This window comes from Amphibalanus amphitrite, unplaced genomic scaffold (assembly GCF_019059575.1).
Source record: "Amphibalanus amphitrite isolate SeventyFive unplaced genomic scaffold, NRLGWU_Aamphi_draft 000937F_arrow, whole genome shotgun sequence".
Classification (NCBI taxonomy): domain Eukaryota; kingdom Metazoa; phylum Arthropoda; class Thecostraca; order Balanomorpha; family Balanidae; genus Amphibalanus; species Amphibalanus amphitrite.
Window position 1 is genome coordinate 143,960 of NW_024882431.1, and position 21,692 is coordinate 165,651.

The 21,692-nt window shown below is 47.9% G+C and overlaps 1 protein-coding gene across 1 annotated transcript; it reads right to left on the minus strand.

Annotated features, from left to right (window-relative positions):
* Positions 1 to 19: 19 nt before the first annotated feature.
* On the minus strand, positions 20 to 20,111 carry LOC122368297 (protein enabled homolog). Its single transcript, XM_043342105.1, has 4 exons — positions 19,495 to 20,111; positions 7,883 to 8,057; positions 78 to 246; positions 20 to 45 (listed from the first exon to the last, which is right to left on the minus strand). Exons 1-4 carry the CDS (start codon positions 19,668 to 19,670, stop codon positions 20 to 22), a joined length of 546 nt encoding a protein of 181 aa, XP_043198040.1. The 5' UTR covers positions 19,671 to 20,111.
* Between the last annotated feature and the right edge of the window lie 1,581 nt (positions 20,112 to 21,692).

Consider the following 21,692-nt stretch of genomic DNA (forward strand, 5'->3'; position numbering starts at 1 on the left):
GGCGGCCTGGGGCGCCGTCTCAGCCGCCGCGGCCGGCGCCGCCGACTGCGCCACCGCCGGGCCCTGGACGCCGTCACTCCTGGCATTCATCATGATACGCTTCTGCATGCGGGGGCTCTTGATCTCTGAGAGGTCGATGCCGCCGGGCAGGTAGGTGAACGGCTTCTTGTCCTTGGTGGCCATCGCGGTCTGGATCACGGCCGGCGGCTCACCGGGCGCCCTCTGTACCGGAGCGCGGGGGCCGAGCTGGGGAGGGAGGGAGGGGGAGGTCAGATGACGGCTGATATATATATAGAGAGAGAGAGAGAGAGAGAGAGAGAGAGAGAGAGAGAGAGAGAGAGAGAGAGAGAGAGAGAGAGAGAGAGAGGGAGAGGAGAGGGAGAGGAGAGCGAGAGAGCGAGAGCGAGAGCGAGAGCGAGAGGCAGGTCAGGTGACCAGCAATTCAAGCCGAGTGGTGGGCTTGAATACATGTGTGTTCTTGTGCTTGCGTTATGTGTATTTATTTTGCTATGTCAACCTTTTAACGTTTGACGTTGCGTTGATGAAAAGCCGCAATAGCGGATTTAACGTAAACACAATGAATCTGAATCTGAAGCTGATGTCAGCTGATGATATGGAAAATCACTGCTTAGCTTTGAATCACATAATGCTATTAAAATAAAATTAGACAATTGATTTAATCAGGTAACGTAGATTCGAGAAGTCCGTCTTCCAAAACCACTCCCGATGGTCGCCCGATAAAACTGAACAAGAAACGACCAAGGTAACAGCTGCGCACAAATATGGCAGCACAATCTAAATTCCCAGTCCGATAGGCGTCACAGGTCCCGTGGAGCTCCACAAATGGTCCGAGCTGTTAGTGCTCTCAAAACAAATGAACTCGGAAGCCAAGGACCAGCGGAAGACAATCAGTCACCCAGAAACAGCGGCCCGTAAAAGGCGTGGTGTCTAGTCATGTTGTGAACGGCATGCTACGGCTGCTGTGTTTCCGCATGGTCAAGATATGTTCAAACACCCAATCAAATCAAATATGTCCCAATAACCTAGAACATCGCCCTTTTGCACTTTTAACAACATTTACTCAAAAGTAGGATGCAACTACCTTATCGGTCTCCAGGGCAGGGCTGCCTTCACCACTGCACATGCAACTCAAACAAAAAAATGGTCGTGCCTTAAAAGCTTGATTAGATAAGTCCGTCGCAACTACAGGCTATTTTCAGTAATATTATTCGTCTGTATCGTCCATCAGCAAGATATATGCCATTTCAGTGCAGCCATTTGTCTCCAGAAGTGCAGCGATTTGTCTCCAGAAGTGCAGGATCTGATCAAAACTGCGAGGCTGGCAGACGGACAGAAGGGCAGACACAGATTTGGCTATATTTCTCTGATTTATGGGAGCCAGCTGTTCCCACGTCTCTGAACGGACACGCCCTGCCTATAATCGGTCTCAGATTAGCGCCATCACTCACATCTCTCGAAGAAATAACCGATTACGTTTGAGTTGGTCATTTATTAGGCCCTGAAAGTACCATTCAGCCAATTCAAGCAAATTGTTGGTTGCACCGGCTTTTAGAGTTTGTGATCTCTCTTGGACCTTTCTGTTGTCATAACGTCGGCGAACAAAAAATATATTTCTGTTGTCGGCATAACGTCAGCTATCAGTACAAAAAATAGCTGATGCTGCATTCGTATCAAAAAGAGCAAGCATTGTAACTTTTAAAAATGGCGAAGCTGGCAGAACGGAAGAAATAAATTTTGAATGACTCCTAACGTTTTCCTGCGAATGCCGGATTTCGCATTTTATTTGCCCGTGCTTCATGCTTTTATTTTTCTCAGCCTTTTTCCAACATGTCTTCTAATGTTATCTAGGTGTTGTATAACACATATAGGGTGACCGGTTTTGCAAAAAGTTTCGAAAAGTTTTGCTCCCCAGGTCTAATCTAACGTATTTGGGGGTGCTGATCACGAATCCGGCGGAAAAAATATGAAATTCGAATTTTTTTTGACCGCCCCGGCTCTTTGAATATTTCCGGTTTTCTCAATTTTTGCATGTTTTTGAATAATATGATGAATGTAATGAAAATTTATTAACAATGTATCGCTAAATGCATGTACCAGTCGATTCGGCATACAGCGGCGTCGAAATCGGCACGCCGCCTGCTTCACCGGCCTCGCAGGAAAGCATAAGGCGCGGAAGGTTTGCGTTAGTTACCCGATTCTCTCCATAGATGGCGCTGGCGTAGCCGCCCGCCGGCCGGTCGTTGCCGTGCCGTTCACAGCCCCGGCGGTCACTTGCGACCGTCGTGGTCGTTATGCTACGTCTATCAAAGCACGACAGAAATGTTCACTTCATTTTTATGTTACTTCAGACATATTTTAGACCTAATGTTGAATTGGATAAATGACTATCGTGAATTGGCGAAATAGTGGAGTGCGCTCGGGAGCCATTTACAATAGCGAGGAACGTAGGTGGATTGATCTGAGTAACATATGACACTGCGTTCACTGTTGATATGAAGTTTATTCACACTATGTAGTCGGGTGACATGAGAACAAAGTGACTAACATACCTTGTGTACGACAGGCGACACATGGATGAAGCTAATGCTACTTTTTCATTTTGTTTCGGTAGGCCCGTTTGTTCAGAGCGTAGCCGTCCTGTCGGTCTGCGCCTGTTACAGCTGTGACTGATTCGGTGGTCAGCTTTACAGCCCTTTCGATGGATTGGGTATGGCAGGGGACCCCCTTTTTAAGGGGAGTCTGTAAAAAGTCGCGCAACCCATCCTCGCTCATGTGTCGTACACAAGGGGGCTCAATGTCTCGGCCCTCGTCAACCGCTCGCTGCACGTTAACCAGTTCCATATAGTTGTTCGCTTGAACGTTAATTTCCGGCAGCCGGAAGTGCCGAATGGGCTGCTGCTGTGGCGGTGGGGGTGGCAGCTTTGGCGGCGGTCGTGGCGGCGGTGCCGGCGGTGGTGGTGGTGGTGGTGGTGGTGGTGGTGGTGGTGGTGGCCGCCGCCGTTTCAGACGCCACTGCTGCTGCTGTGGCGGCGGCGCCGGCGGCGCCGGCGGTGGTGGTGGTGGCGATGGCCGCCGCCTCTGTCGCCGCTGCTCCTGCTGTGGCGGGGGCGGGAACGGCGGCTGCTCCTGTCGCTGCCTTTTTTGACGAATGCTCTGGATTATGCGGACTGCATCTGCCCTAATGCCATGCCCCCGCCACAGCAGGAGCAGCGGCGACAGAGGCGGCGGCCATCGCCACCACCACCACCGCCACCGCCGCCACCGCCACAACAGCAGCAGCGGCGTCTGAAACGGCGGCGGCCATCACCACCACCACCACCACCACCACCACCACCGCCGCCGCCGGCACCGCCGCCGGCACCGCCGCCGGCACCGCCGCCACGACCGCCGCCAAAGCTGCCACCCCCACCGCCACAGCAGCAGCCCATTCGGCACTTCCGGCTGCCGGAAATTAACGTTTAAGCGAACAACTATATGGAACTGGTTAACGTGCAGCGAGCGGTTGACGAGGGCCGAGACATTGAGCCCCCTTGTGTACGGCACATGAGCGAGGATGAGTTGCGCGACTTTCTACAGACTCCCCTTAAAACGGGGGTCCCCTGCCATACCCAATCCATCGGAAGGGCTGTAAAGCTGACCACCGAATCAGTCACAGCTGTAACAGGCGCAGACCGACAGGACGGCTACGCTCTGAACAAACGGGCCTACCGAAACAAAATGAAAAAGTAGCATTAGCTTCATCCATGTGTCGCCTGTCGTACACAAGGTATGTTAGTCACTTTGTTCTCATGTCACCCGACTACATAGTGTGAATAAACTTCATATCAACAGTGAACGCAGTGTCATATGTTACTCAGATCAATCCACCTACGTTCCTCGCTATTGTAAATGGCTCCCGAGCGCACTCCACTATTTCGCCAATTCACGATAGTCATTTATCCAATTCAACATTAGGTCTAAAATGTGTCTGAAGTAACATAAAAATGAAGTGAACATTTCTGTCGTGCTTTGATAGACGTAGCATAACGACCACGACGGTCGCACGTGACCGCCGGGGCTGTGAACGGCACGGCAACGACCGGCCGGCGGGCGGCTACGCCAGCGCCATCTATGGAGAGAATCGGGTAACTAACGCAAACCTTCCGCGCCTTATGCTTTCCTGCGAGGCCGGTGAAGCAGGCGGCGTGCCGATTTCGACGCTGCTGTATGCCGAATCGACTGGTACATGCATTTAGCGATACATTGTTAATAAATTTTCATTACATTCATCATATTATTCAAAAACATGCAAAAATTGAGAAAACCGGAAATATTCAAAGAGCCGGGGCGGTCAAAAAAATTCGAATTTTATATTTTTCCGCCGGATTCGTGATCAGCACCCCTAAATACGTTAGATTAGACCTGGGGAGCAAAACTTTTCGAAACTTTTTGCAAAACCGGTCACCCTATAATAACCCGCGCCCCGTAGGGCTACCGGCGGACCCTACCACCCGTAGGGGGGGGGGGCCGTTTCGCCCCCCCCCCCTAAGATCTCGGAAAGTTACCGGCCGATTTTCAAAATTCAAACGGCGTTCGATAGCCCCACCCGAGAACTACCTTGTGACCAAATTTCATTGACCTAGGTCAAACCGATGACGTCACAGGTCAGGTCAAAGGTCAGATTTTCACCGTTCACAGGCAATTCAAGAAATGTGCTGTGAAAGCGAGTAAATTGGTAATTTATTGAAAACCATCGATGGTACATTGTTCGTCAAACACATACCTTGCTATCTGAGGTCACTGATACCAGGTCAGGTCACAGCGAGGTCAGGTCACCGGGGGTCACAATATGAATGTGTCGTGTGATACATGTTTTATGGTCCATTTTACATGACAAATGCGATTATGTGGGTTAGGCAGCCTTTGGGGCCAGCCTAGGTCACGTTTTTGTGAAGGTCAGGTCAAGGTCAGGTCAAATTAGGTCAAATTTAAAAGTTGATATTTTTGCATAAAATGGGTATCGATTCGATGCAGCTCGTCACGGGGAGTCTAATGGTGGTCTTCGTTTTGCTCTACGAGTTCTAGAATTGCCAAAAATTGAGTTTGAAAATTTGACGTCATCATTTTTGAACAGTTTTTTCGCTATAACTTGGCCGAAAAACGAGGTATCGATCTGAAATTTGGTATGTAGATAGAAGACGGTAGGCACTATCACATATATTCCGGTTTTTTTCGAAATTCAAAAAACTTTTTGGATTTTTTGGCGAATATATCCATAAAAATGCTTTTTTGATTTTTGGGGGTCAAAACTCAAAAATTTCAAAAATTCGAGATAGCAGTTTTGTAGCCCTGTCAATTCTACACCTTTTATGTCTTGATCATTTTTCTGTATCTTCAAAGCTGTAGCCCTGACAGGTCTTCTCGCGAAGGTCTTTTTTCGGTCGAAAATGACAGAACATGACGTCACTCTGACGTCATTTGTGGCCAACCTATCATAGCCTCTGGAAAAAATTTTGGTCACAATGTGTAAAATTGATGCCCGGAGGGGTCCTGAAAGTTTGGTGGCGATATCTCCAGCCGTTTAGGAGATATTGACCGAAAAGGACAGGGGGGGCCGTTTCGGCCCCCCCTACGGGGCGCGGGTTTTAACACAACCACAAGTAGTACCAAATCGTAGCGCACAACGGACGCCCAATCACCAAGCCATCATGGTTCACATGTCAGTCTGATAGTGCACGCGCGGCCCGCCCTGCATATTCTCGCACGCACGCAATACGCACCGGCACGGACGCCGCCCTGTTCTGTACTCCCCTGGCGTGTGCGAGCGCTGCATTAGACCGGTGGGCTATTGTATCGTCAGTGGGGGTCTGTGACGGGCGACGAACAGGCGGGCGGGGCGGACATGGGATTGAGGCACTGCGCCCGGTAGTGTGCGCACAGTGCCCGTTTTGAGCCTGTTTATTTTTATCTTATTTTTTGAACGTTTGTGCTTCGCTGGTGAAAACATACGCTTAAACCACTTATTTTTACTAAAGCTATTTTCCGCCTCTGCCATTATTCTTTTTAGGGTTATGTTAGAGCATATTACATTTTTCTATTGAGGCGTCGACGAAAAATCAAAAAGGCCTTTCGAAGTTCTCTTCGAAAGCTCTCCTTTTTACTTCTTAACCCGCGCCCCGCTGGGTGGGGGGGGGCAGAATCTGCCCCCCCCCCTCCCGTTTTTCGCCAATAACTTCTAAACGCGTTACGCCAGCGACGTCAAACTGTCGGTACCTTATCATACATCAATTTGACACGTTTCCTGAAAATTTGAGCGAAATCCGTCGGAAAAATTTTGAGAAATTGACGTTTTAGTGACGTCATGTTCGCCATTTTCGCCTCAAAAACGGCAAAATTTCAAACGCCGCTAACATCTTCATTTTTAAAGGAATCAAGATGTAACAAAAAAGGTTATACGTGATTCTACTTTGTCTATCAAATGGCTATCTCGGTTTTTGGAAAATTTTGGATTTTGGCCCAATTTTTTTCTTCAAAAAACTGACTTTTTTTGGGAAAATAATTATAAAATCCAAAATTTTGAGTGTATCGAAAAAAAAAACGGAATATCTGTCAGAGAAGAGGTCTATGTGCACCTACATACCAATGTTTAGAAGAATCGGTTAAAAAATGTGGGAGTTATTCAAAAATTTTATGACGTCACGACACACAAAAATTTTGAAAAAATGATTTTTTTAAGTTCTAGACCTCGTACGAAAACAAAAATAGCACCATTCGATTCGCCGTGAAAAACTGCATCAGATAGACACCTTTTTAGGCCTTAACAAGCAACTTCAAAATTTGACCTTACTTGACCTGACCTTGACCTGACCTCGACCTGAAATTCATCCAGAGGTGGTCCATATCACTTATTGAGTGTGCCTATTGAATTTTATGAGTAAAATGACCCATAAAACATGTGTCGCACCTGCCCTTTTCTATAATTTGCTTTTGGTGACCTGACCTGACCTGACCTGACCTTGACCTTGACCTTTGAATGACATTGTATGCAACGAATATTGTCTTGGTAGTCTAAGAACACGTTTTGGGCAATCAGTCTCAGTCGATTCTTCGGCAACAAGGCCGATACTGTAGAAATTTGCATTTTGTACCCTTGACCTGACCTTGACCTGACCTCTGACCTACTTAAGCAAAAAAATTTGGACTCTTAAGATCCGCCTTGTTGAGAGCTTTCGATTGCCGTTTTCCCCGTCTTTCTACGACCATCGGTTCGGAAGTTAGACAGGGGGAGAATCTGCCCCCCCCCCCCCCAGCAGGGCGCGTATGGCTGAATAGCCCAGCGGGGCGCGGGTTAACTATCAGCTGTTAGTTGCGAGGTCGAACGAAATGCAGCTGACAAGGTGACAAAGCGTACCATGGTGGGAGCTAGGAAAACGACTATAAAATGTAAATGATCTGAGAATCAGAACGGTAGTTGGTATGCAGAATGACTTTATTTGGCCTACTGCCTGACAGTAGGCCATTGATGTGACATAGTAGACTCACATCAATCCCGACAAGTGGACGGCACATTCGCTCACAGTCGGCTGGCCCGAATACATTACGGAAAAATCTCAGTGTGGTCAGTCAGAAGCCCAGCAGGACCCGTCAGACTGCCGACAATACGTTTTTCAGTCGGTAGCGACAGACGACATAGTTTAGTGCGCCTGGTCAAAAAAAAAGCACAACTATTGCAGGCAGTGATTCGCTCTCGACTAAATGCAATGTTCGAAATGGTACTTTAAATCAGTATTTACTTCAGATTCGATTAAGTACCGAAGGTATACAAAACAATGCACGAATATGGCACCAATCCCCACTGCTCCCCCTCAGTCCGGCCACTTACCTCTGTGGGAATTCGCCGGGGTTGTAGCACGCCCCCTGGCATGGCTGGCGGCGGGGGCGGCGGCGGCGGGGGCGGCGGCGGCGCTCCCCCATTGGTGGCCGCTGGCGGGGGCGGGGGCGGTGGCGGGGGCGGCGGTGGCACGCCCACGGGTCCGTCCGGCCCCGTCTGACTCTGACTGAAACACAGGGGACATGAAGTCAGCCGTACTGCAGATTCAGTCACAGTGGACAGCGGTCACTGCGGATCGTCTGAAGCCGGGTGGGCCGAACTGGGATGTGTGGTGAACTGGGGGGACTGGGGTGTTTGGTGAACTGGGGGAACTAGTGGTGGGGAACTGGGGTAGTGTTCGGTGAACTGGGGGAACTAGTGGTGGGGACTGGGGTGTTTAAAGAACTTGCGAACTAGGGGGTAAGTGGTGGGAAACTGGGGGTAAGTGGTGCGGAGTTAAAGGGAGATTATGACCTTTTTCCACAAAATCTGAGTTAGGACCATTTTCTGACAAAACACAACAAGTTATAATGTAAATTAAAACCATTTTGCTCAATTCGGTACCTTGCCGCAAATATCTCAACTTGAAGTCACGTTAGCGGGGAGCGCTGAAAATGACCGTTGAATAAGTACTTACATCACTTTTTGGTACTTGCATGTAATTTTGTAAAATGAGCGTATTCATTACATTTGATCTTCATCACATCTAGTTAGTTAATGGTCGTCTATAGTGCCTTCAAAAGATATTCATGGTTTGGGGGTGGTTTATGTCTAAATTTACGCAACTATTTTTCCTGTTCATCATCTGTCGCCATATGCTGCTATTTTAGTAGCAACGACTCAATTTTGAATCGGTCCCGCCGACTGCACAATAAAAGAAGATAGATACAACACTTTTGCGGCATCACTGAAAAACTTATGCAGTACTGTTATCAAAATTCTCATAACACCGTTCGACAAACCTGAAGTCTTTTTGAAATAAATATGCTTGTATTTTTCGCTTCAGGCTCTGAGGCCAAAATAATGAATTTCGTAGTCGCAATCGCAAGATTTGGCTGCGTTTCTGGCGCATGCCGTTCATTTGTGGCGCAAAATAATGTTGGAAACAAAGAAGAGTAGGCACTATGTACCCCCGAATTAGAATCTAATTAATTCTAAACCGAATTAACTCTAATTCAAATTAGAATCCTTACAACCAAGCAACGACAAGGCGATAACATAAACAAAAACCCAAGCGTCGCTGTTTGAAACAAAAGCGCCATATACTGCGACTTTTTTATAGAGAAGGACAACGCATTTCGGTGGGTGTTACAAGTACTGCAAGTACTGCTTCTTTTTTGCAAAAATAAAAACCTTTTTCACATACGAAAATGTGCTAGGAAATTTTCATATTTTATAGAAACTACAGTAGAAATAGTATAGATGTCGAGTAATTTTTATTTAAGAAAAAAGAAAGCTCATTATCTCCCTTTAACCCTCGCCCGCACATGCCATTTTCCCATCCTAGAACGCACATGGGGGGGTGGTTGCCACCCCCCCGCGCCATTTCGTTCCTGTTGGAGATAGAGCTTAGCAGTAAAGACCAAAAAGATTCTTTGGGAAGAGACGAATCCAATGATACCCAGTTTTACCTTCTCAGGTCAGTCATTGACCTTCCAGGTCAGGTCAAACTAAAAAATATTGCTGTTTTGGGTCACCGTTGGATATCAAGTGCGCTACTTATCAAATACCGATGACGATGCTGTTTTCTGGTGCCAAGCCAGCTAGAACCTCTTTGTCACACTACCCGACCAGAATTTTGCTGCTGAGGTCATTTCAGGTCAAGTTAGGTCAAGGTCAATTATAAGTGTTTGTATGTCTGTGTGTGTCTGTGTGTATACTGATGTGTGCACCGATTGTTTTTGGATCCATATTACATGAAATCATGATCTGAGAAGCTTTTACCAAAAATGCAGTCAAAAAACTTCACAAAAAGTAAATTCAGCTTGCCTAAAACGCAATTATCTTAGATGACCTAGGTTGACCTTGACCCTGACCTTGACCCCTGTACATCGTCGAACAACATGTTCCATGATAGGTGGGAGGTAAGACTGGCAAAAAAGGCCGAAATCAGGGTGTCAAAAGCTCACAAGGCCCATGGCAAGCGCAAGATGTTGAGAATTGGCCATTTGGGTCATGACATGACCTAAAAAACAAGGTCATATCTCCGAAACCAAAAATCACAGAAACTCGAAATTTTCAGTGGACATCAAGAAAGGATAGAGGAGCAGCTATACGAAAAATCAGCCTTCTAGCTCTAAAAATGTTGAGTGCAGAGCAGAAAGACTACCTGGGGGGGTGGCAACCACCCCCCCATGTGCGGGCGAGGGTTAAGGCTGAAACAGACTCTTTCTGCGTTCAGGAAATCGCTTGCGAGAGCCTATTCAAATACATTGTAATTCTTCTCGCATCAATCGCTTGCGGGAGGTGCGTGCGATTGATGCGAGCGTGCTTCCATGTATTTGAATAGGCTCTCGCATGCGACTGCGGAAAGAGTCTGTTTCAGGCTTTAGGGTGTTTGGCAAAATGTGTTAGCACCGGCTGGGGAACTAATACTATGATATGATTACTTGTGGGATGGAAATGCGATAAGCTGGCTGTTGGTGAGTAGTTAGTGATCTGACAAAACGAAGGTGCCTTGAGACGCTTATCAATATTACAGCAATGGATCGGTACAACTGAAACCCCTATTTGCAGCAGACATGAAAAAATAACAAAATACGACGAATGATGATCCTTCACTAGCAACCGCAAACAAACACAAACTTTCACTGTATTTTCACCGATGTGTGACTACAAAATAAAAAAAGTGTTTATCTCGACGATATTAGCTCAATACAGATTTGGAAGAAGAAACGTTTCAATTAAACGTTAGGGTAGAGTGGGGCGAAGCGCCCAGGGCGGGTAAAACGCCCACCCCTCTTATTTGTCAAATACTCGACTTTTCAAAGAATCCTTGATAGCCATTTTCAAGAACACGCAGGAATCTGCTTGTACTCCGGTTTTGGTTCCACAAGTGAGGTGTTCTGGACGTAAGATAAATATTAGTATGTATACCTATTTGATATTTTTTAGGAATGACATGCTTTCTTACTGCTAAAACTTTGTCTGATGGAGATTAGAAAAGCCAATGACATTTCGCTATGTCAAACCTGAAGATTTAAGCTATGCTTTGAGCATCTATTGGTTTGCAACACAATTGTGACAGGCTTGATTCTGGTTAACTTTGTTTTGTATGTGCTGTTGGGGTAAAACGCCAACCTTGGTGTGGGGCAAAACGCCCATCATGGGCCAATGGGAGCTATACAGCACGGGTAACTGCGAGCATTTCGGGCTAAAAGCAAGTGCCGGAATACGTTTCTAATGCTCAGGATTTCATGATTCTGACTAAAATTCAATTTTCTGTTTAGTATGGTCGAAAACGAATTATCGCAAAAACTGATCTGTGCTCCCCACGGCAGTGACAGGCGTTGACTGAATAAGGAGTGGGGTGGCGAGGGCAGTGTTTAACCCTCGCCCTGGCAGGGGTGGGGTCGATGCAACCCCCCCCCCCCCCCGTAAGGTTTTTCGAAGATAGCGTAAAAAGCAGAGCCGCCCGCCAAATTTGGCACAGCCTAGGGCAACCTTTTTACAAATGACTTTTTTGAGATATTCGCGAAAAACCACAAGGGGGGTGTTCAAACACCACCAACCCCCCAGGCAGGGCGCGGGTTAACCCGCGCCCCACTAGGGGGGCTATTCATAGCCCCCCTCCCGTTTTTCTGCAATAACTTCCAAACCACTTAATTTATCGACGCCAGACTTTCAGTACCTTCGGCTGCATCAATTTGACACCTTGTGTCAAAATTTGAACGTCGTAGCTACCATAGGTCGGCCGAAAATGACGACAGAGTGACGTCATGTTCGGCCGATTTCGACGCAAAACATTGAACCACGGCAATCGCTCCCAAGAGCTCAGTTTTTAAGCTAGATCCAACTTATTTGCATGAAAGGACTCAAAATTGACTGCGCCATCAAACTGCTATCTCGGATTTTCAAAATTTTGAAAATTTCCAAAAAAGTTATAATAATATTCAAAATTTATGTTTTTCAAAACGTTTTTGACTTATTGAGAAAAAACGGAATATATGTGACAGAACGCATGCTCATAACTAACTCTAGCAAGTTTTAGCTAAATATCTTCAAAAATGGCCAAGTTATACGCATAATGGCAAAAAATTCACAATTATTAATTTTTCAAATCATTTTTTAGTACGTATTTGACAACGTACAGCAATATAAATAGCATCATCGTGTTCCTGAGCTCAAACTGCATCCAATAGACACCTTTTATGTTGAAAAACTTAAGCTTCAAAATTTGACCTTTTTGGCCTGAAAGTGACCTGACCTAAGCTAAATTCGACTCAAAATGACCTCGAATGACACAGACGACATGAAATTCGAAACATATGGCCTAAATGGACCATAAAACATGTGTCACGTGACCGACGCATGATAAATAGTTTCGTGGCCTGTTATGACCTGACCCTGACCTGAAAATCAAAGTACAAGATTGGTACCCTCAAGGTAGCTAGAACATGTGCTCACGAGTGTGGAAACCAAAAATGAGCCTGATCTGACTTGTAAGACGGTGACCAGAGCCCAAAATGTGAACAAGCCAAAATGCTTATAATTTTTACTTTGACCTGATCTGTGACGTCATCGGTGACCTCGAGTTCAATGAAATAAGGTTTCGCTCGATAGTTTTTCTGGGGCTATCAGACGCCGTTTGAATTTTGACGATCGGCCCAGTAGTTTCGGAGTTAGGAGGGGGGCTATGGAGAGCCCCCCCCCCCCCCAGTAGGGCGTGTTATACGTAGACCCCAGTGGGGCGCGGGTTAAAAGCATCGAACAGCTTGCATGAAAAAAATAAATATAAATGTTGATTCCTCGATGGGGTAATTTTCACAATGTTCGTTACTTACATATAACATCATTTCGTAGCTAGTGTGTGACAAGCTGTGGCTATCCCATTGTCGTTTGACCCTGGCTCCTCTGTGAATGAGGGCGCGGCCCGGGGCAGGAACAGCAGAATTGGCCATTGTCAGCTCACCCGGCACCGAGTGCAGTGGTTACAAACACACAATCATGGTCGTGGCAAGAGTTCGCTCCGATTCGCTGATATTTGCAGCCTGATGTGACGTGCAAATGACGCACGAAATCACGGTTTGAAGGCCGTGCCGACGTGAAGAAGCATATCACCTATTTTACCATTGCAATGGGATAAAAAGGTATACATATCTAGAAACGGAGGTCGGTAGGGTTACATCTGGGTAATTTGTTGATGGCGCATCGCTTTGGTTTCTAATTCTACGAACAGAAATATGAAAGCAATTACTACGTGATTATGATGGACTCTTTTTCTCTTCTACCCGATTCCTGTCTCTCCTCACAACTTTTCTTTGATTCTCTCTTTCTGTTTCTTTACTTCATTATCTCTTTTTATTTTGTCTAAAAAAGAAACATAGGTACAGAGAAATTCCCTGCACTCCATACCTATCACATAATGTACAGCAGCAGAAGAAATAGAGGACATCAGCCTCCGATCCCATGCTGGAGCGCCGGCCATCTCAAACCTCAAACTCTGCCATCATCCCTTGCATGATACCCCACCATATCCCACACCAATAAACTGTACACACGGGAAACTACGCCGTATGTTTATTCATTACCTAATGTTTCCCCGCCTTCACATATCATCCACCCTCACCCGCTGCCTAGCAACCAATGACGTCATCACTGCAGCACAAGTCATCAAACCTCTTCATGGTTTCTTATCGTACATTCAGACGCCGCCGTCCATTTCAAGGTTGGGGTTATAAACCGGCTTAAACGCTGCAAATACCGTGAACGTGTCCTGATCTGGCGATACGGTCTGGAAATGTCCGTTAGCGGTAGTGTAGCTCGTTAAAATTGTCACATGCTAGAGCCGAGCGATATGGATCAACATTGAGGTGAAACTGTCGTCCAGACAGACTGGGATCAGGGGCGGATCAAAGGAGGGGAGAAGTGACAGTGACAGTAACAGATGGGTATATAGGGCCTTGAACGAAATGCAGCATCATACACTTATGGACTACTGACTATGTCTAACAATGAATGACTAGCAAGGACTCTCGAGCCCATAAACAAAATTTCTACAAAATGACTTTAATTTGCTGTCCATAGGCGTAGGAACAGGGGGGGCCGGGGGGGCCATGGCCCCCCCACTTTCGGAGGTGGGGGGGCCAGCAGTGTTAACTGGCCCCCCCCACTTTTTGCTGACTTAAGTGTCTGTCTGTACCTAACCTACCACCCGGTAACTTGACAACTATTCAGCTTGCCCTTTAATGAGGATTCCTTTTTGCTTCTACAGCGTTATTGACCGCAATTTCCTTCACTCAATGAAGGAAACCATATCAGAGACAAGACTGTGAGTCCTGGTGACAGCATTTTGTTGAATACGAGGCGCGGGACAGCGAGCACTAAAAAGGTATAGGCAATACTAAGACAATACTAGCACGGTGCAGGAGAATGCGTATACAAACGACCAACGCTTGACCTTATCTGCTTGGGGTCGGCATAGTTCGTCAAAGGCGTACAAGCTGGGGGCCAGGGTGACCGTGCCTCAGCCTCGGTTCAAACAGGCTGGGGGCCAGCAATGTCTGTTTCTGCCCCTCCCCCTTCCACTTTCAGTGCAGTGGCGGTCGCAGAGGGGGATCAGGGCCATGCCCTTCCCCCTCCAAAGGCTAATCAGGGGGCCATCATATCATTTGGCCCCCCCAAACAACCAATGGGCCCCCATGGGCGTATGGGGCTCTGGCCCTTATTCGATTGTCAAGAGGCTCGAGAATCCCACGCTAGCTATTAACAGCTCCCAAACCAGTCTTTGAGGGTCCTACACTGATCTCGGAGGGCCCTTCAGTGGCGGTCAAGCGCCCACATTGACCGCTGAGAACCCACATTGACCTCATTTGAGGGCCCCTAAACCGGCCTCAAGGGCCCAGCCGGCGTCTGAGGGCCTCACACCGGCCTCTGGTGGCCTCATTTCTGTCTCTGGGGTCCCAAGACTATATAGGTGCCTTTAGGTGCCTTTGAGGGCCCCGCACTGAATTCTGAAGACCCGATGCCGGCCTCTAAGGGTCCGCATCGGCCTCTGAGGGTCCACCTTGGCCTAGGGGTCCAACGCCGGCCCATGCCGGTCTTTTAGGGCCCCACACTGACCTCTAAGGGCCCATGCTGACCTGTAAGGACCCACATTAGCCTCTGATGGCCCAAGTCGGCATCTTAAGGTCTCATCTTGCCCTTTGCAGGCCCTGTACTGGTCTCTGAGGGCCTTAACCCTCGCCGGCCGGGGGGGGGGGCGGGTGCCGCCCCTCCATAGTTTTTTTTTCGCGATAGCTCCGAACACGCCGGCGATAGAGAGCTGAAGCTTGGCATACCTGACCTTTGAATCAAACGGGATCTTTTGACACCAACCGCATTTTCGGGTCAGATCAGGTCACTGACCCATGTGGTCCATAAGTGAACCTCTGCACGGTCTTCAGATGTCGCAACTTCGCAACGCCCTCACTGCCAGAGGAGATTTCACAGGGAAATGAACCTTGGAGGACCTAGTATCCAATAGGAGTCTCTCAACTTGTATAATGTAACTATATCTCGGATTTTTCCTAAAGTTCATATGAGGTCAGGTCATTTTCGTGACCTCACCATTAGGTATAAGTCAATGGGGATAAACTGAAAACTTTTCCTGGCGCCGGGAACGATCGATCTCCAACTATCTCAAGCACACCGAATCGTGATTTCATGCACTCCTTGCAAGGTTCGATGCGTCACTTTTGCAATGTTGACCTTGCGCGACGTCATTTATGAAGTTATAAGGGTCTTATTAGTTTTTCGTCAATAACTAGGTACCGATCAAATTGAGCTAGCGAGTCGGGAAAGCCACCTATGGACTCAAGAAGACCTGCCGAATCGAATGATATGCGACATGACCTCCTTCGACCAATTTCGTGACCTGGGGACGCCGACCTGACCGTGACCCGAGGTCAACACCCTAAGTTTACCTCACCCAAACAAAAAGTATATCATTCGACGCGCCTGAGAGAGGCGAACACGATGCTGGCAAAATCGCGGCTCTGCGGCCATTTTTTGCGAAGTTATTCACCAAAAACGGAACCGTGCCTTGAGGCACTTGACCTGACCTCAGAGGTCACCGGTTTTTGTTTGTTTTGTTGGGTTAGGCCCTTTCGGTCCAATGAGACCATTTCAGAGCCGGAAGGATGATAGGATATAGGGGGAGACATTGGTCTGGGCAGGCACCCTAGTGAGTCGCCGGGGCTGAGCCCGTCCAGAGGACAGGCCACCCAGCCCCAAGGCACTCACTGCACCCGGCTACAGGGTGCGCTCCCTCGGGAGCAGCGGTGCCGCTCCAAGGGAGCAGCCCGCATGAGATAAAGTTGCCTGTCCAGCCTGGAGGGGGTTGCGGTGTGGAGGAGAAGGATTTCAGTATCCTGAGGATAGAAGCACGGAACGGTGTCAGAGGTCACCGGTTGACCTAGGACCATAAAATCGGGTATCGATCTCTGCGTCTCGTAACGGCGCACACGCTCGTTTTACCGCGACGCGCTAGCTCCACCTGGGGCGAAACGGCGAGGGGGGTCGTACCCGCCCCCCGCCCCCTCGGCCAGCGCGTATGTAGAAAACCTATAGGACCGGGCCGTGGAGGGTTAAACTGGCCTCTGAAGGCCCAGACCGTCTAAAAGTCCCACACCGGCCTCTGATAAGTGATAGTCAATCAGCCCAGTTGCAGTGGTCGCTGATATAAAACCTCTTAAAAACGTTATAGGCCTGGCTGAGCCTAGCTGGGCCGTTCATGCTGATTTTTATAGGTATATTGAAAAGACTCGCTTTGCACGTTTCACGCTTGCTCGTAATGAAAAAGTTGCTGGATGCCTCTGGAATTTGCATGGGTGCCAACGGCTGCGGAGGACAGGGGAACGCGTCCATCAGTTTGAGTTTATGGACGGGAGACTCCCTGAAATTTCAACCAATTTTTTTCTTTTTTTTTGTCTCGATTTTTTTAAACCTCTGAGCATGTTTGCGAAAACAAAGTGGCCGAAATCCGAGGAGAAATCGGACTTTGGGGGTAGGTTAGGTTTTGGACCTCTGGGACCCTGGCCCCCCCACTTTCGAAAACGTTCCTACGCCTATGTTGCTGTCTACTGAAAAGCATAACTTTCTTTATTTTTTTGTGACGTTCAATGCCTGTTCTCCGCAAGATATGTCTGGCTTGAGAGTTGAGGCGCTACCTATAAAACATGTTGAATATAGACAAATCAAGGGTGGAAGCATATGGCTAGCCATAGTAACAATGCTTGTTTCCTAGCCTGTTGCCGCCCCTGCAGTCTGCGTTAACGACACCCAGCCCAGTGAATGTTTCCACCTCTAATGAAATAATCCCCCGTGTCTGGCAGTGCGGATATCAACCCGTCGTCCCAGATCAGATCTGAGCAGATATGACAACGTCACAGCCTGGCTTGGACCAGTCTGAGGTGTCATCAGGGGATGGTCCTCTGATAGGAGAGTCTGTCTTCCGGTCAGGCTCAGCAGCTTATGACGGAGACATGTGCTCCATGCAGGAGGGATCGGCACGCACACACCTGGAGCTTATCGTGGCAGATATATGTAGGTACGGTGATGTCAGTGGCATTACGACTGTGCACAGCTCCAGACAGTCACTGTTCACCGTGTCTGCCAGATGGTCCAGTCAGATCCCTGTCACATGTGGTTCCCCGCATTTGAGGATCATACCTGGGACTCTTTATGGTGCCTTTAGTAGACATTTCTTCCATTTGACTGTCTCGTTATTTTCACCAGTATGCGCAGGGAAACGTAATGAAACATCATTTTCTTTTTCTTTTTATTTGTATTTGCGACTTGAGCTTCAATGAACCGATCAATTCCAGATCGATCACATTTTGTCTGGACCGTTTTTCAAAGCTTATCTGTCTCTGCTTCTCTTTGTCTCTGGCTCTGCTGAAATGTGTCGTATTTTGAAATAAAATGCACTTTTTACCTTTAAGCGCCCGAAAGGGATCAGCGGTACGGGATAAAATTATTAAACCGCTCGTAGGTAGAAAAATCATTTAAACGTCTCGCCTATCGGCTCGAAGTTTAAAATATTTGTTCTACCTACTCGCGGTGTAATATATAATATTATTACATGGCTCCTGTGTTAATTTGGCATGAGATATTTTTTACTATTGCCCGGCATCAGGTTACTGACCTTTCAGTGTCAGGTTACTGACCTTTCTAAAGGTGAGAAGCGGTTGCCATGTCAACGGTCAATAGTAAGTTGCTCGCGCAGTGGTGTTTGAACAAAAATTCAAATGTCGTAATTTTATCGTCGTTTTCTCAGACTGTTCAGTTTGATTTCGTGGTTGGCTAGTCAAGTCATCAAGAACTGGGCCGTCATTTGAACATGTCCGTTCAAATACCCCGATTTAACTTGTTGGAGCCGCATGAATTGGATGAGCTATTTTCATCGCGCAGGGCTCAGGGCACTAAAAAGGTGATTAAATCAGCAGAAGACGTCTTCATTGAGTTCTTGCAAGTAAAAGGCATATCTGTTGAAAGCTGCATGCACAGCAACGATGTCCTGGACAACGCTGTGAAGGAGTTCTTCATTACTGTAAAACGCAAGGACGATGAACGCTACAAATCGAAGAGTCTCCTCAAGTACGGCGTGAAACAGTGGAGCCTCAGACCGGCGGCGGCCAGCTCTTCACAGGCTGCATCTTCAACTTTAACGTGTAAAGCAACTAAGTGTGTGCCGTAGACATGTGACGTGGCTATGATTGTATATCCAATACATTCAATTGTACCATGATGTTTGTGTTTGGATATTTTTTATTACGGGATGAATGAGTACTAAGTAAAGATTCCGAGAGTTGGCCATGTAATAAAACGAATACTGCATGCGGGAGCGGGCAATAGCAAAAATATTGCCCTCTGTAACGTCACTGTCGCCCTCGGGTGAAGACCTCCACAAGTGCTATTGCCCTCGGCTTCGCCTCGGGCAATAGCACTTGTTTCGGTCTTCACCCTCGGGCGACAGTGACGTCACATCGGGCAATATTTTTTGCTATTGCCCGCTCCCCCATGCAGTATTCGTATAAAACCACCCACCAAGTATAAAGACAGGTACCGATACATGAAACGTTGTGTCAGTCGCTAATATGGTGTAGCGATAAGTATGTTTGCGAAAGAAAATTGAAACCTGAAAGCATAGATAACATGAATCAATGCTGACGGTTTCATGTTAGCTATGCTACAGGCTATCAAATCATTGCCCAAATAACGCACGCTAGCATGTCTTATACTGTTGGAAAGATATTCGAAGGACTAGCCGAAAAGATGTTTTTATTTTTATCGCAAACTGAACATCTTTGAAAGATTCAGTATCAGTTAGATAATTGAGTTGCATTCCCTAACCGATATCCTTGGTTTGATTCGCTTGACTAACCACTCCTGACAATTGACAGTATGTTTATCCCGGCACTCACATGATGCTGAGTATGTGCGCGGTGACCCCGCTGTCGGTCGTCACCATTTTACCGGGCGGCGCATTCTCCACGAGGGCCGCGCCGCGACCCTGGTAGGCCCCCAACAGGTCCCGGTACAGCGAGTAGGCCGCGTGGTGGCGCAGACGCGGGTCACAGAGGTCAACACTCTGGGACATCGCCGGAGGTCAACGGAGGTCACCGGAGGTCACCACAGGTCACCAGAGGTCACTTCAGGTCACCGTAGGTCACGAGAGTAGCAAGAATCCCTGCAAATCACCGGTGTACTCCGGAGTCGCTAAAGATCACCGCAGGTCACAAATCGTCGCCAGAGGTCACCGAGGGTCAACGGAGGTCAGGGCAGGCCACCTCAGGTTCCACAAGTCACAAGTTACAACTAGAAGTCACTTCGCGGAAACTTAAATATCGACTTCCAATTTTATGGTGTGTCATGAAAAATCCACTTATATACTTTCGCCGGTGCTTATGCTCGTCAACAAGCCCACTCGGGTCTCTTTCTTCTAAGGCACTGATTCACACTTCTCACACCACCTCTGTGAGAATTCGTCTCACACTCGACTCACACCACGTTTCTCACTAGACCCACGGTCTCTCCTCACACCTCCCTCGTCCCGCCCGGCCGCTCGCCGACTAAGCCCGGCACCCACCGGGCGACAGGAGCCGCGCCGGTCAGCCGGGGGGCGGGTCCGACACCTGCTGTGACGTCATCCAGTGACGTCACCGCGCGGCCCGCCGGCCGAGTTTCCAGCCGTGTTTGAGCGGTTGGGGAGGATTCTTCTCAGCAGAGGTGGCCGCGGCGGCGACACGGGACCACCCACGCGGGAAGGTGGAGAGAAACACCCCCGTGGAGAGAGGAAATAGAGCCGCTGGGGTCAGTGACCCAGTCGCCCAGATTCCGATCAAAGAGTCAGATCATGTCAGGGCGCCGGACATCGGCGTTGTTTTTGTATTTGGTGATCGCTGATTCACAAGGAGGAGGCCTGAAGGGCTATTCTGGGAATGGTTGTCTGAATGACCGGAATGCCGCGACCAAATCTGACCCGGTTATCCGCTTAGTTAGGAATGTCACACTCTCAAATCCTGTTCGCAAGAGAGCTTATCTGCGGCTGTCATCGGATTTTTTAGTTTTCTTTGGTGAAATGAAGTGGATCAAAGAGGAAAGAAAAACAAAAAGTAAGCAAAACACGACTGGTATGTCCGTTGGAGGCGCGAAACCGATGGGAAGCGTGGCCGTCAGTAAAAGACTCCGATGTGAAATACCATTTGATGACTCATACTGACATACGGTTGGTATGCTATGATGCCTGTAGCCAAGGAAGGACGGAACATTTGCCAGCTTTCATTGCTATTTATGTAAAAAGATAAAAGTCTGAGGTCAGCTTGCTTCGATATCTATTGGAATTCGAAAATCAACAAAAAGAAGAACAACTGCAGAGGTGACTTGTCCTTTATCCATAAGCGTAGGAACCATGGGTGCAAGGGTGCAGCTGCACCCACAATATTTATCCAGTGGGTGCAGACAATGTATTCTGCACCCACAATAATCTGAACCAAAAACCCCTTTTTCATCAACACTACTTCCCATGCAGCACGGCAAATTCAGGATATGTTGCCTACTATCCATCTTTCGAACGGCTTTATCTGTTGTCAGAATGTGTTGTCCGGTAAGAATCTTGTTATCATAAGAATGTGTTGTTGTAAGTTGTAAGAATCTTCACCATCTTCACTAAACAACAAAAAACATCTGGAAATCATGACTTCATGTAAAGATATGAATTCATAGCTTCTGAATAATGGACTAATGTAGAGTGTAAAACACGATTTCAAAAAAAAAAAAAAAAATCCGTGACCACGGAATCCACGTCTTGCTTATCTCAGAGTGGGGTGTCCGCAATCAGCGTGAATAGTGAAGGCCTGCTGTGTCTATCCAGTTGATGCATAGACTCCGGCTCCCAGTCCCGTTCCCAGTCCCCTGCTCCCCGCGTTGAGCGCTGGGGCTGTTCAGGTCACTCAGCTGACAGCTGACCCCTGACCTTTGACGGCCGGCGTCCGACGCAGACACAATACCTGAGGTCAGGGGTCAGGCGGAGGGGGGGGGAGCCTCCAGCCAGCTGTCAACGCCCGCATGGGCGGCTCCAGGTAAAAGCTTCAGGGGCTGCAGCAACGATAAGGAATTCATT